The sequence below is a fragment of the Oncorhynchus masou genome, chromosome 21, assembly GCF_036934945.1.
Source record: "Oncorhynchus masou masou isolate Uvic2021 chromosome 21, UVic_Omas_1.1, whole genome shotgun sequence".
NCBI lineage: Eukaryota > Metazoa > Chordata > Actinopteri > Salmoniformes > Salmonidae > Oncorhynchus > Oncorhynchus masou.
This window is the reverse complement of record NC_088232.1, coordinates 42,674,406-42,689,386: the sequence shown is the minus strand read 5'-3', so window position 1 is coordinate 42,689,386 and position 14,981 is coordinate 42,674,406. Positions and strand designations below refer to the sequence as shown.

General features: G+C 46.7%; 1 protein-coding gene across 1 annotated transcript in view; it reads left to right on the top strand.

The window, feature by feature from the left end:
* The window catches only part of LOC135507509 (usherin-like), a 474,271-nt gene that overhangs the window by 113,931 nt on the left and 345,359 nt on the right, over nt 1-14,981 (top strand). Inside the window, 3 exon segments of the mRNA XM_064927019.1 lie at nt 1,412-1,701; nt 1,783-2,191; nt 5,835-6,030. Of these exon segments, the coding sequence (XP_064783091.1) occupies nt 1,412-1,701; nt 1,783-2,191; nt 5,835-6,030 (895 nt within the window).

The window sequence follows — 14,981 nt, the reverse complement described above, 5'->3', positions numbered from 1 at the left end:
GTACTCCAGATATAACAAACTGACCCTAGCCCCCCGACACATAAACTCCTGCAGCATAAATACTGGAGGCTGAGATAGGAGGGGTCAGGAGACATTGTGGCCCCATCCGATGATACCCCAGGACAGGGCCAAAGGATTAGGATACAACATACAACCATCATACCATCAGTACAGAGAAAGTCCTGTGTTTTCCAGACAGGGGTGTATATCACAGTATTGTTCGTACTGTATCCATTACCATGATACACGCACACTACACATTACACACTACACACTACGCACTACACACTACGCACGCACGCACACACACACACTCACTCACTCACTCACTCACTCACTCACTCACTCACTCACTCACTCACTCACTCACTCACTCACTCACTCACTCACTCACTCACTCACACCAACCCAGCCCCACCACATTGTTCAACTCCGCCGTATCCTTCACCGTGCTGCTATAACCACTGGTTTGAAATATGGGCCGGCAGAAATACATTAATATCTATACATTCATTAAACAGGTTGTGGGCAGTGGGTTGGGAGTGGAGCTGAAATGCCAAGTGGCTGGGGCACTGGTACTCCTGCGTCTAAACGGCTCTGCCCCGGGGCTGCCTGGCTAACATTAGGGATAGATTGCCTGTCAGGGAATAGCTATGGTATGTTCTAATAACCAGCGTTGCCTGTGCATATTTGAGATATTTTAATACAGCCCCAATATGACGCTAGTTGGAATCCATGTAGACTATACTCCACTGAGAGGGTGTAATACCTCTCTCTCTGCCTCACTGTTATTTCTACACACATCTCTCTCTCTCTCTCTCTCTTGTAGTTGTTCATTTATTTATTTTCTCTCAGTGAAATGAAGTGTTCTGCCTGAGGAGGGTGATCCATCATCACAGACGCCCTGGTGGCCTAATGATTCCGTTTTTCTGACTTTACACACACACGTGCAAACACACACCCTTGTAATTTTTCACACAATTACTTATTTGTTGATATAGCACTATATTACGTTTAAAAAATATCTAGGTTAAGACATAAACTAGTTCTGTTAGTCAAAGTGATGATGATGGAGATAGATGAGTCTAGCTGTAAGAATGGGTGGTTATGGCCAAGCACCAGTCAGTCGTACAGATATTTAACCAGGCTGTATTTTAAGGAGGGAAAGGTCCAGTTTTTATTGCTGTTAATATAGACATCCTCTACATTAAATTATTCAATGAGAAGGCTAAGGTAGTCACTTCGTTGTTGTATTGCAGATTGCATCTTTCAGAGCTTTGAGTTTGGAATGTGTTAACATTGCATCTCTCTGTCTATCCTGTACCCTGTACACTTTATCTCTCTCTATCTCTCTCTCTTTCTCTCTCTCGCCTCGCTTTCTCTCCTTTCTATCTCTCTCTCTCTCTCTCAGGTCGTACCTGTGACAGGTGTGACTATGGCTACAAGCTGTTAAATTCCTCTCATCTTGATGGCTGTGTGGGGTGTGACTGTGACCAGGTGGGGTCCCTCAACCCCTTCTGTGAGCCGGAGGGGGGCCAGTGTGAGTGCAGGGAGGGAGTGGGGGGCCAGCACTGTGACTCCTGTGCCAGGGGCCTCTATGGCCTCCATCAGGCGGGCTCCTGCATCCCGTGTCTCTGCTCGCCTGACGGGACCGTACCTGGGTCTGTGTGTGACCCAGAGACTGGACAGTGTGTGTGTAAGGTGAGTGTGTGAGAATATGTTTACTGACATCTATTACTCATAATTATCTTATCTACTAGTCATTTTTTATATATCACTTAGGAAAACACTGAGGGACTACGCTGCGACTCGTGTCGCCGTGGTTACCACAGCCTGGAGAGGAGGAACTCCTTGGGGTGTCTGGCGTGTGCGTGTGACCTCCGCGGCACCTTGAAGGGGGGTGTGTGTGACCCCGTCAACTCCCAGTGTCCCTGTAAGGAAGGGGTGGAGGGTGCCCAGTGTACACGCTGCTCCCTACACTACTACAACACGACCTCTGAACTCTACGATGACCTCACACCTGACCCCTACTACAACATGACCTTTGACCCCCAGGGGTCATCCCAGGGGTGTGTTCCGTGTGTGTGTGACCCCACGGGAACAGTGGAGGGGGCGATGTGTGACGAGGACACCGGGCAGTGTGTGTGTGTGTCCACGCGCCGCGGAAGGGATTGCGGTAGATGTAGGCCAGGTGAGTGTGTGTGTGTGTGTGTGTGCTTATGTTTGTTCATAAATCTACCCAACTGGTTTGCAATGGTAGAAGTGCTTAACATCAGAATGTTCTCTTACTCACACCTTTAACTCTGTGGACAGATTGTTTGTGTTTATCTGTCTTACTCACACCTTTAACTCTGTAGACAGATTGTTTGTGTTTATCTCTCTTACTCACACCTTTAACTCTGTGGACAGATTGTTTGTGTTTATCTCTCTTACTCACACCTTTAACTCTGTAGACAGATTGTTTGTGTTTATCTCTCTTACTCACACCTTTAACTCTGTGGACAGATTGTTTGTGTTTATCTCTCTTTCTCACACCTTTAATTCTGTAGGAGAAGAGATGTATATGACAGTAATACTTTATACTTACTGTTGAATAAGTATCGACGCACACAACTCCCAGCTCATTACACTGAAGCATCTCAGCTCTGGCATTGACGACAAGCTGCCATGCTGTTTACCACAATTCTCAACACACTCCTCTTTCACTCCCTTTGTTCCTGTCTCTCTCTTTCCAATCACACCCTCGGTCTGTTCTTTTCTCTCGGTCTGATGGATGGATGGTCCCTGTAGTGTGTCTTTTTGTTTCTTGGCTCCTGGCGGTGTTGTCGTGTGCCTGCGTATGTGTGTATATGTGTGTATATGTGTGTGTGTGTGTTTGTGGGTGCGTGTGTATGCATGTGTGTGTGTGTGTGTGTCTATTTGTGTGTGTGTCTGTGCTTTGTCCTGGGGAATGATGATGAGTGCTTGGCATTCACTGTGGGCATTAGTGCATTAGCGTTTAGCTTGCTTACCTACAGGCCATCCCTCATGTGCCCAGTGCCAACTCACCAATCGACGATTGGGGCTCCGCTGCCTGATGCAGTCAACTGCACCTTTGAGAGCACAGACCATGGCAACATCTTTCACTTCTTCACCTCTGTCTGTGTGTGTTGGTTTGTTTGTGTGTGTGTGGGGGGCCATTAGTAGCAGCTGCTGAACTGTGTTAGTAACGTAGATGAACCAGCATGTTTACTGTAATACTCACCACAGCACATTCAGGGGCCAAACAGACACACACAAGTTGAGACATGGTTGTGCCTCTTAAGCCCTGTGGTAGGTGTATGGCAGGGTTCCCAACTGTCGGCCCACGGGCTGAATTTGGGCTCCAGGTTTTTTGAATACAATCACATATACAGTGGGGAGCTCCAAGTGACTTTCATTTTGGACATCTGTTCCAAAGAATTCCCACGCATAATAGAGAGATACAGTGGGGATAACAAGGATTGTGATAACCTGCAAAATCGGCAGTGTTTCCTACTTACAAAGCATGTAGAGGTCTGTCATTTTTATCATAGGTACACTTCAACTGTGAGAGACGGAATCTAAAAGAAAAATCCAGAAAATCACATTGTATGATTTTTAAGTAATTAATTTGCATTTTATTGCATGACATAAGTATTTGATACATCAGAAAAGCAGAACTTAATATTTGGTACAGAAACCTTTGTTTGCAATTACAGAGATCATACATTTCCTTTAGTTCTTGACCAGGTTTGCACACACTGCAGCAGGGATTTTGGCCCACTCCTCCATACAGACCTTCTCCAGATCCTTCAGGTGTCGGGGCTGTCACTGGGCAATACGGACTTTCAGCTCCCTCCAAAGATTTTCTATTGGGTTCAGGTCTGGAGACTGGCTAGGCCACTCCAGAACCTTGAGATGCTTCTTACGGAGACACTCCTTAGTTGCCCTGGCTGTGTGTTTCGGGTCGTTGTCATGCTGGAAGACCCAGCCACAACCTATCTTCAATGTTCTTACTGAGGGAAGGAGGTTGTTGGCCAAGATCTCACGACACATGGCCCCATCCATCCTCCCCTCAATACGGTGCAGTCATCCTGCCCCCTTTGCAGAAAAGCATCCCCAAAGAATGATGTTTCCTCCTCCATGCTTCACGGCTGGGATGGTGTTCTTGGGATTGTACTCATCCTTCTCCTTCCTCCAAACACGGCGAGTGGAGTTTAGACCAAAAAGCTCTATTTTTGTCTCATCAGACCACATGACCTTCTCCCATTCCTCCTCTGGATCATCCAGATGGTCATTGAAAAACAGACGGGCCTGGACATGCGCTGGCTTGAGCAGGGGGACCTTGCATGCACTGCAGCATTTTAATCCATGACGGCGGAGTGTGTTACTAATGGTTTTCTTTGAGACTGTGGTCCCAGCTCTCTTCAGGTCATTGACCAGGTTCTGCCGTGTAATTCTGAGCTTATCCCTCACCTTCCTCATGATCATTGATGCCCCATGAGGTGAGATCTTGCATGGAGCCCCAGACCGAGGGTGATTGACCGTCCTCTTGAACTTCTTCCATTTTCTAATAATTGCGCCAACAGCTGTTGCCTTCTCACCAAGCTGCTTGCCTATTGTCCTGTAGCCCATCCCAACCATGTGGAGGTCTACAATTTTATCCCTGAAGTCCTTACACAGCTCTCTGGTCTTGGCCATTGTGGAGAGGTTGGAGTCTGTTTGATTGAGTGTGTGGACAGGTGTCTTTTATACAGGTAACGAGTTCAAACAGGTGCAGTTAATACAGGTAATGAGGGGAGAATAGGAGGGCTTCTTAAAGAAAAATTAACAGGTCTGTGAGAGCTGGAATTCTTACTGGTTGGTAGGTGATCAAATACTTATGTCATGCAATAAAATGCAAATTATTTACTTAAAAATCATACAATGTGATTTTCTGGATTTTTGTTTTAGATTCCTCACAGTTGAAGTGTACCTATGATAAAAAAAATTACAGACCTCTACATGCAAGTAGGAAAACCTGCAAAATCAGCAGTGTATCAAATACTTGTTATCCCCCCTGTATCTCTCTATTATGCGTGGGAATTCTTTGGAACAGATGTCCAAAATGAAAGTCACTTGGAGCTGGGACATAAAAGACTGTTAAAACACCAGCAAATAAAGTTATTTTAATTTTAAACATTCGTTCCAAAATATTCACACACATTATAGAGAGATGTGTGATCTTATTCAAATGTAAGCAAGGTTTGAAATGGTTCAATTTTAATAGAATATGATATTTGTTTGGGCTTCTTGCTGTCAATATGCAGTCTACAAATGATTTGTAATTATGTTATGGCCCGTGACCCTCCCCTCAATAAGACAATTGGCTTGCGGCTGAATCTAGTTGATGATCCCTGGAATAGGTGGTCAGATATAGGTCTATACAGTCAATACCAGAAAAGATGAATGGCATGACATGTCCTTATCCAAAAGGCATTACAGATTAAACCAAGGGTTCAATTCTGGTAGCATCCCAAAATAATCAGGAATTCCACATTTCTGGTTGGAATATTCATGGAGAGAATATTCAGGAAATCAGAATTTTGGAAATGTTTATGGATTTTGCAACCCTAATAGAGTTAGATTGGATATCATTCCAATATGCTCCTTCTTTTAGGCCTCTCCTCAATGATGTGTTTGTCACAAATGGTGTCTATTGCTGCTCCATCACTTGACTACAGGTTTGGTTATGGCAAAATTGGAACAAGAACATTCTGTGTATAATGTATTGTGTATGTATGGTCATAGATAGGTGTTGTCTCTAATTTCAGACCCATTTGATTTGCTTCCAGGTTACTTCCTTTCTGTGTCAGAGTTGGGGTCTGAGGTGAGCGTGTGTGTGGAGTGTGACTGTCACCCGGTGGGCTCGTCAGGACAGCTGTGTGGCGGCCAGATGGGGCAGTGTGTGTGTGTTGACCCCTCGGTGGGAGGACGCAGGTGTGACCAGTGTCAGGAGCTCCACTATGGCTTCAACCCTGGGCTTGGCAGGTAAGATACATCACCTCCCATACATTCAGCCCCATACACACCAACCCAGGTTTCAGCCCCATACACACCAACCCAGGTTTCAGCCCCACACACACCAACCCCAGGCCTCAGACCCAAACACACCAACCCAGGTTTCACCCCATACTTACCAACCCTGGTTTCAGCCCCATACACACCAACCCCTGGTTTCAGCCCCATACACACCAACCCCTGGTTTCAGCCCCACACACACCAACCCCTGGTTTCAGCCCCATACACACCAACCCTGGCCTCAGACCCATACACACCAACCCTGGTTTCAGCCCCATACTTACCCCAGGCCTCAGACCCAAACACACCAACCCAGGTTTCACCCCATACTTACCAACCCTGGCCTCAGCCCCATACACACCAACCCCTGGTTTCAGCCCCATACACACCAACCCCAGGCCTCAGACCCAAACACACCAACCCAGGTTTCACCCCATACTTACCAACCCTGGCCTCAGCCCCATACACACCAACCCCTGGTTTCAGCCCCATACACACCAACCCCAGGCCTCAGACCCAAACACACCAACCCAGGTTTCACCCCATACTTACCAACCCTGGCCTCAGCCCCATACACACCAACCCCTGGTTTCAGCCCCATACTTACCCCAGGCCTCAGACCCAAACACACCAACCCAGGTTTCACCCCATACACACCAACCCCTGGTTTCACCCCATACTTACCAACCCTGGCCTCAGACCCATACACACCAACCCTGGTTTCAGCCCCATACACACCAACCCCTGGTTTCAGCCCCACACACACCAACCCCAGGCCTCAGACCAAAACACACCAACCCCAGGTTTCATCCCCATACACACCAACCTAGATTAAATGGCTGATGAGAACAGACTAAATGGCTGGGGAGAACAGACTAAATGACTGGGGAGAACAGACTAAATGGCTGGGGAGAACAGACTAAATGGCTGGGGAGAACAGACTAAATGACTGGGGAGAACAGACTAAATGGCTGGGGAGAACAGACTAAATGGCTGATGAGAACAGACTAAATGACTGGGGAGAACAGACTAAATGGCTGATGAGAACAGACTAAATGACTGGGGAGAACAGACTAAATGGCTGGGAAGAACAGACTAAATGGCTGGGGAGAACAGACTAAATGACTGGGGAGAAAAAATGACTGGGGAGAACAGACTAAATGGCTGGGGAGAACAGACTAAATGACTGGGGAGAACAGACTAAATGGCTGGGAAGAACAGACTAAATGGCTGGGGAGAACAGACTAAATGACTGGGGAGAACAGACTAAATGGCTGGGAAGAACAGACTAAATGGCTGGGGAGAACAGACTAAATGACTGGGGAGAACAGACTAAATGACTGGGGAGAACAGACTAAATGACTGGGGAGAACAGACTAAATGACTGGGGAGAACAGACTAAATGGCTGGGGAGAACAGACTAAATGGCTGATGAGAACAGACTAAATGACTGGGGAGAACAGACTAAATGGCTGGGAAGAACAGACTAAATGGCTGGGGAGAACAGACTAAATGGCTGGGGAGAACAGACTAAATGGCTGGGGAGAACAGACTAAATGGCTGGGGAGAACAGACTAAATGGCTGGGGAGAACAGACTAAATGGCTGGGGAGAACAGACTAAATGGCTGGGGAGAACAGACTAAATGACTGGGGAGAAAAAATGACTGGGGAGAACAGACTAAATGGCTGATGAGAACAGACTAAATGGCTGGGGAGAACAGACTAAATGGCTGGGGAGAAAAAATGACTGGGGAGAACAGACTAAATGGCTGGGGAGAACAGACTAAATGGCTGGGGAGAAAAAATGACTGGGGAGAACAGACTAAATGGCTGGGGAGAACAGACTAAATGGCTGGGGAGAACAGACTAAATGGCTGGGGAGAACAGACTAAATGGCTGGGGAGAAAAAATGGCTGGGGAGAACAGACTAAATGGCTGGGGAGAACAGACTAAATGGCTGGGGAGAACAGACTAAATGGCTGGGGAGAACAGACTAAATGGCTGGGGAGAAAAAATGACTGGGGAGAACAGACTAAATGGCTGGGGAGAACAGACTAAATGGCTGGGGAGAACAGACTAAATGGCTGGGGAGAACAGACTAAATGACTGGGGAGAACAGACTAAATGGCTGGGGAGAACAGACTAAATGACTGGGGAGAAAAAATGACTGGGGAGAACAGACTAAATGACTGGGGAGAACAGACTAAATGGCTGGGGAGAACAGACTAAATGGCTGATGAGAACAGACTAAATGGCTGGGGAGAACAGACTAAATGGCTGGGGAGAACAGACTAAATGGCTGGGGAGAACAGACTAAATGGCTGGGGAGAACAGACTAAATGACTGGGGAGAAAAAATGACTGGGGAGAACAGACTAAATGACTGGGGAGAAAAAATGACTGGGGAGAACAGACTAAATGGCTGGGGAGAACAGACTAAATGGCTGGGGAGAACAGACTAAATGGCTGGGGAGAACAGACTAAATGGCTGGGGAGAAAAAAATGACTGGGGAGAACAGACTAAATGGCTGGGGAGAACAGACTAAATGGCTGGGGAGAACAGACTAAATGGCTGGGGAGAACAGACTAAATGACTGGGGAGAAAAAATGACTGGGGAGAACAGACTAAATGGCTGATGAGAACAGACTAAATGGCTGGGGAGAACAGACTAAATGGCTGGGGAGAACAGACTAAATGGCTGGGGAGAACAGACTAAATGGCTGGGGAGAACAGACTAAATGACTGGGGAGAACAGACTAAATGGCTGGGGAGAACAGACTAAATGGCTGGGGAGAACAGACTAAATGGCTGGGGAGAACAGACTAAATGGCTGGGGAGAACAGACTAAATGACTGGGGAGAACAGACTAAATGGCTGGGGAGAACAGACTAAATGGCGGGGGAGAACAGACTAAATGGCTGGGGAGAACAGACTAAATGGCTGGGGAGAACAGACTAAATGGCTGGGGAGAACAGACTAAATGGCTGGGGAGAACAGACTAAATGGCTGGGGAGAACAGACTAAATGGCTGGGGAGAACAGACTAAATGACTGGGGAGAACAGACTAAATGGCTGGGGAGAACAGACTAAATGGCTGGGGAGAACAGACTAAATGGCTGGGGAGAACAGACTAAATGGCTGGGGAGAACAGACTAAATGGCTGGGGAGAACAGACTAAATGGCTGATGAGAACACACTAAATGGCTGATGAGAACAGACTAAATGACTGGGGAGAACAGACTAAATGACTGGGGAGAACAGACTAAATGACTGGGGAGAACAGACTAAATGACTGGGGAGAACAGACTAAATGGCTGGGGAGAAAAAATGACTGGGGAGAACAGACTAAATGGCTGGGGAGAAAAAATGACTGGGGAGAACAGACTAAATGGCTGGGGAGAACAGACTAAATGGCTGGGGAGAAAAGACTAAATGACTGGGGAGAACAGACTAAATGACTGGGGAGAACAGACTAAATGGCTGATGAGAACACACTAAATGGCTGGGGAGAACAGACTAAATGACTGGGGAGAACAGACAAATGACTGGGGAGAAAAGACTAAATGACTGGGGAGAACAGACTAAATGACTGGGGAGAACAGACTAAATGGCTGGGGAGAACAGACTAAATGACTGGGGAGAACAGACTAAATGACTGGGGAGAACAGACTAAATGGCTGGGGAGAACAGACTAAATGACTGGGGAGAACAGACTAAATGGCTGGGGAGAACAGACTAAATGGCTGATGAGAACAGACTAAATGACTGGGGAGAACAGACTAAATGACTGGGGAGAACACACTAAATGGCTGGGGAGAACAGACTAAATGGCTGATGAGAACAGAATAAATGACTGGGGAGAACAGACTAAATGGTTGGGGAGAACAGACTAGATGGCCGAGGAGAACACACTAAATGGCCGAGGAGAACACACTAAATGGCCGAGGAGAACAGACTAAATGCCTGGGGAGAACAGACTAAATGCCTGGGGAGAACACACTAAATGCCTGGGGAGAACAGACTAAATGCCCGGGGAGAACACACTAAATGCCTGGGGAGAACAGACTAAATGCCTGGGGAGAACAGACTAAATGCCCGGGGAGAACACACTAAATGCCTGGGGAGAACACACTAAATATCTGGGAAAGGGGGGGTTTCTTTGTTGAAAATAATTATACTAATCTTTTTTAGAGGATTCTGAGTAATTTGATAAAAATAAATTAAAACACTTAATTAGGTGTGTGTGTGTATGTCTTCCCCTGTGTGTGTGCGTGCTACGGGATGACCTTCACTGATAGCTGTGTGTAGCGTATTAAGGCAGAGAGCTGTGACTGAGATCTCTTAGCTGTGGGGAGAGAGGGAGAAAAGGAGAGAAAGAGAGAGAACGGTACAGGCCTGAGTTTGATGCAAATGTGCTAGATGAGTGTTTTCAATAGATCAACAACAGGCTGCTGGACAGCACAGATTGGCAATCCATACGAATGGTGAGGTGTGTGTGTGTGTGTATTTGTGTGCGTGTGTGCGTGTACGATCGGTCGAGCCCCTGCCTCGCTGGGGTAAGGATGAAAAATGACGTTTTTAAACTGATTACTGGGGAGGCCTTTCTGGCATCAGGAGACTGAAAACAATAAAGATTTATATTAATATTATAAACTCATTTATCCCCTTGCCAATCAATAAGCCCATGCATCTTATTTGGTTATTCTCTTATTCTCCCGGTGCTCGCCGTTCAGCACAGGTTTATCTAATCGAGGTTGGTTATAGACCCTTAATATGGTTATGGGATATTTCCTGGCAGACTAAATGACATAATATCAGGTCTGCCTAAATCCTTGTTCAGGTAATCATAACCTTGGGGGTAAAAAATAGCTTTTCTTTCTCAACAGAGTGGGTTATTATACGCAGTAATTATAGCCCTGATGTATCCACACACAAACAAATATGTACATGCAGGCACACACACACACACACACACACACACACACACACACACACACACACACACACACACATACAAACAAACACACACAATATCATTAAGATGTTTACCACACAGAGCGGTGTAGTTTACCCGAGCCTTAGAGTAAATTCACATTTGTTGGTTTCTTATTTTGATTCATAGTGTCTGTTGTTGAGTCTTTATCCAGTGTGTGTGTGTGTGTGCGTGAGAGAGCGAGAGAGAGAGAGAGAGAGAGAGGTCACTGACCCCTATTCTAGGAAATGCAAAAAATATACAAATACATTTATAACGTATTAAATCTATTACATTTATTATAACAAGACCTGCACTCACGCTTTGAGCACAACGATGACTCTGAGCTCCCGATGAGAGCCCCTGATGCCTATGTACTTGCAGTCTCCACGGACAATGTTTGTAAGTCATTCAAACGTATTAACCCTGGCAAGGTTGATGGCCCAGACAGCATCCCTTACCCTCAGAGTATGTGCAGACCAGCTGGCTGTTGTGTTTTCGGACATTTTCCATCTGTTTCTAGCTCAGGCCACTGTCCCCACCTGCTTCTAGGTGTCCACTATCATCCCTGTGCCCAAGAAAGGGAAAGTAACTGAACTGAATGACTACAGTCCCGTAGCACTCACCTCCGTCATCATGAAGTGCTTCGAGAGGCTAGTCAAAGACCATATCACCTCCCCCTGACGGGTCGCCCGCAGGTGATGAAGGTAGGCATCATTACCTCCTCGACACTGATTCTCAACACGGGGGCCCCACAAGAGTGCGTCCTTCGTCCCCTCTTGTACTCCCTGTGCACTCTTAGAAAAAAGGTGCTATCTAGAACCGTAAAGGATACTTGGGCTTCCCTCAGAGGAGAACCCTTTAAATAACCGTTTTTGGTTGCAGGTAGAACCTGTTTTGGTTCTAGGTAGAACCCTTTTGGGTTCCATGTAGAACCCTCTGTAAAAAGGGTTCTACATAGAACCCAAAACATTCTATGGGGACAGCCGAAGAACCCTTTTTTTCTAAGAGTGTATACCCACAACTGCATGGCCTCACACAGTTCCAACTCCATCATCAAGCTCGCTGACGACACAACAGTAGTAGACCTGATCACCAACAACGACAAGATGGCGTACAGGGAGAAGGTAGGTACCCTAACAGCGTGGGGCCAGGTAAACAACCTCTCCCTCAAAGTCAGCAAAACAATGGAGCTGCTTGTGAACTTCAGGAGGAACTACGGGGCCGCCGCTGGAGGTTAAAAGTTAGTACATCTCAGAGAATCTGAAGGTCAAACTACACAGACACGGTGGTGAGGAAGGCACATCAGCAACTCTTCAACCTCAGGATGCTGTAGAAATGTGTCCGTTCTCCTGTGTTCTACAGGAGCATCATTGAGCGCATACTTTCGGGCTGCATCAAAGCCTGGTACGGCAACTCCACCACGAGGGCCGCATGGCGCTACAGAGGGTGGTGCGCTCAGTCGAACGCACCATTAAGTGCACACTGCCTGCCTTCCAGGACACCTACAACACCAGGTGACGCAGGAAGGCCAAGAAGATCATCAGGGACCCGAGCTATGCCCTGTTGTCCCCGCTTCAATCACCCCCTCCATTCCTATCACAGGAGGTTGGTGGCACCTTAATTGGGGAGGACAGGCTCGTGGTAATGACTGAAGTGGAATCAGTGGAATGGTATCAAATACATCATGGTTTTATGCCATTCCATTTGCTCTGTTCCAGCCATTATTAAGTGCCTTCCTCCCCGCAGGAGCCTCCACTGCTTCCTACTCCCCGTATGGACACCCCCCTTCCTCACTTCAACAGATTCTGTGCACTACCCCGACCCCCAATGGACATTTATCATGCTGAACAGCCACCACTAGTCAGCTACTTGCTCCCCCTGTCCCCTCTTCTACCCCGGTCTGCTGCTCCCCCTATGGACATTCCCCTCCCCCTTCAACATACATTTACCCTGCCCCCACCCCAATGGACATCATTGCCACAGTTGTTAAATATGTGTATATTATTATTTATATTTGTATAATTATCTATTTTATTATATTGTATTGTATTGTTGGAACTCAGAGCATAAGAATTTCACTGTACCATGTAATTACATCTGCAACCCTTTACAACCCCATATTAAACTCTAATCTAATCATAGCAGGAGGTTAGAATATTCACACACACACAATCTCACAAACATGGGATTCATTTAAGACTGATGAAAAAAAGGGAGAGTTTGTGTGATGTTGGGTGTTTTCTCTCTCCTTGGGAGAGGAGTGAAGGTCGAGTCGCGGAGGCGAGTGGGAGAGCCGTTTGTGTGTGTTGTGTGTGGGGTGGTGGAACCCCCAAAGCTCCCTGCAGTTGACAGGACAAATTTTCTGTTCATTAAGGGGCTGTGGCTTTTCACGCCGCGAGAAGGAGGGTGTCAGAGTGTGTGTGCGTGTGATTGAAGGTGTGTGTGCGTGTGATTGAAGGTGTGTGTGTGTGTTTAAGGGTGTCAGGCATTTGGCCTGGTGATCACCCAGTGCCGGGTCTCAGTGGGGTTCCACCACCTGTCTGACCCAATCCCCCCCCCCCCCCCCCCCACACACACACACACACACACACACACACACACACACACACACACACGTCTACTTAACACCCACGGGGCCCCTCCCCATACTGTCACTGGTCTGTGAATAGGGGAGCATGAAGGAAGGGAAGAGGGGTGTTAAGGTGAAGACCCAATACCACCTCTCTCCATCACACACACACACACACACACATTTACATTTGAGTCATTTAGAAGATGCTCTTATCCACAACGACTTACAGTAGTTAATTTATCTTAAAATATACAATATATACAAAAGTATGTGGACACACCTTAAAATTTTGGGATTCAGCTATTTTTTTAAACTAGGCAAGTCAGTTAGGAACAAATTCTTATTTTCAATGATGGCCTAGGAACAGAACTGCCTTGTTCAGGGGCAGAACAACAGATTTTTAAGTTGTCAGCTCTGGGATTCGATCCTGCGCCCTTTTGGTTACTAGTCCAATGCTCTAACCACTAGGCTACCTGCCGCCCCACTAGCTATTCCCGTTGCTGACAGGTTCAAATCGAGCACACAGCCATGCAATCTCCATAGACAAACATTGGCAGTAGAATGGGTTTACTGAAGAGCTCAGTGATTTTCAACGTGGCACCGTTATAGGATGTCACCTTTCCAACATGTCAGTTTGTCACAAATTTCTGCCCTGCTAGAACTGCCCCGGTCAACTGTAAGTGCTGTTATTGTGAAGTGGAAACACCTCGGAGCAACAACGGCTCAACCGTGAAGTGGTAGGTCACACAGGTTCACAGAACAGGACCGCCGAGTGCTGAAGCACGTAGCAAGTAAAAATAATTTGCCCTCATTTGCAACACTCACTACTGAGTTCCAAGTGCCTCTGGAAGCAACATCAGCACAATAACTGTTCATCGGTAGCTCCATGAAATGGGTTTCCTTGGCCCCGCAGCCGCACACAAGCCTAAGATCACCATGCGCAATGCGAAGCGTCGGCTGGAGTGGTGTAAAGCTCGCCGCCATTGGACTCTTGAGCAGTTCAGCTGTTATAGACCCCCGTCAGCTCCCAGCTGTGCCCTGGACACCATATGTGAATTGATTGCCCCCCATCTATCAGAGTTTGTTCTGTTAGGTGACCTAAACTGGGATATGCTTAACATTCCAGCAGTCCTACAATCTAAGCTAGATACCCTCAATCTCACACAAATTATAAAGGAAACCAAATCAAATCAAATCAAAATCAAATCAAATTTTATTTGTCACATACACATGGTTAGCAGATGTTAATGCGAGTGTAGCAAAACGCTTGTGCTTCTAGTTCCGACAATGCAGTAATAACCAACAAGTAATCTAACTAACAATTCCTAATCTACTGTTTTATACACAGTGTAAGGGGATAAAGAATATGTACA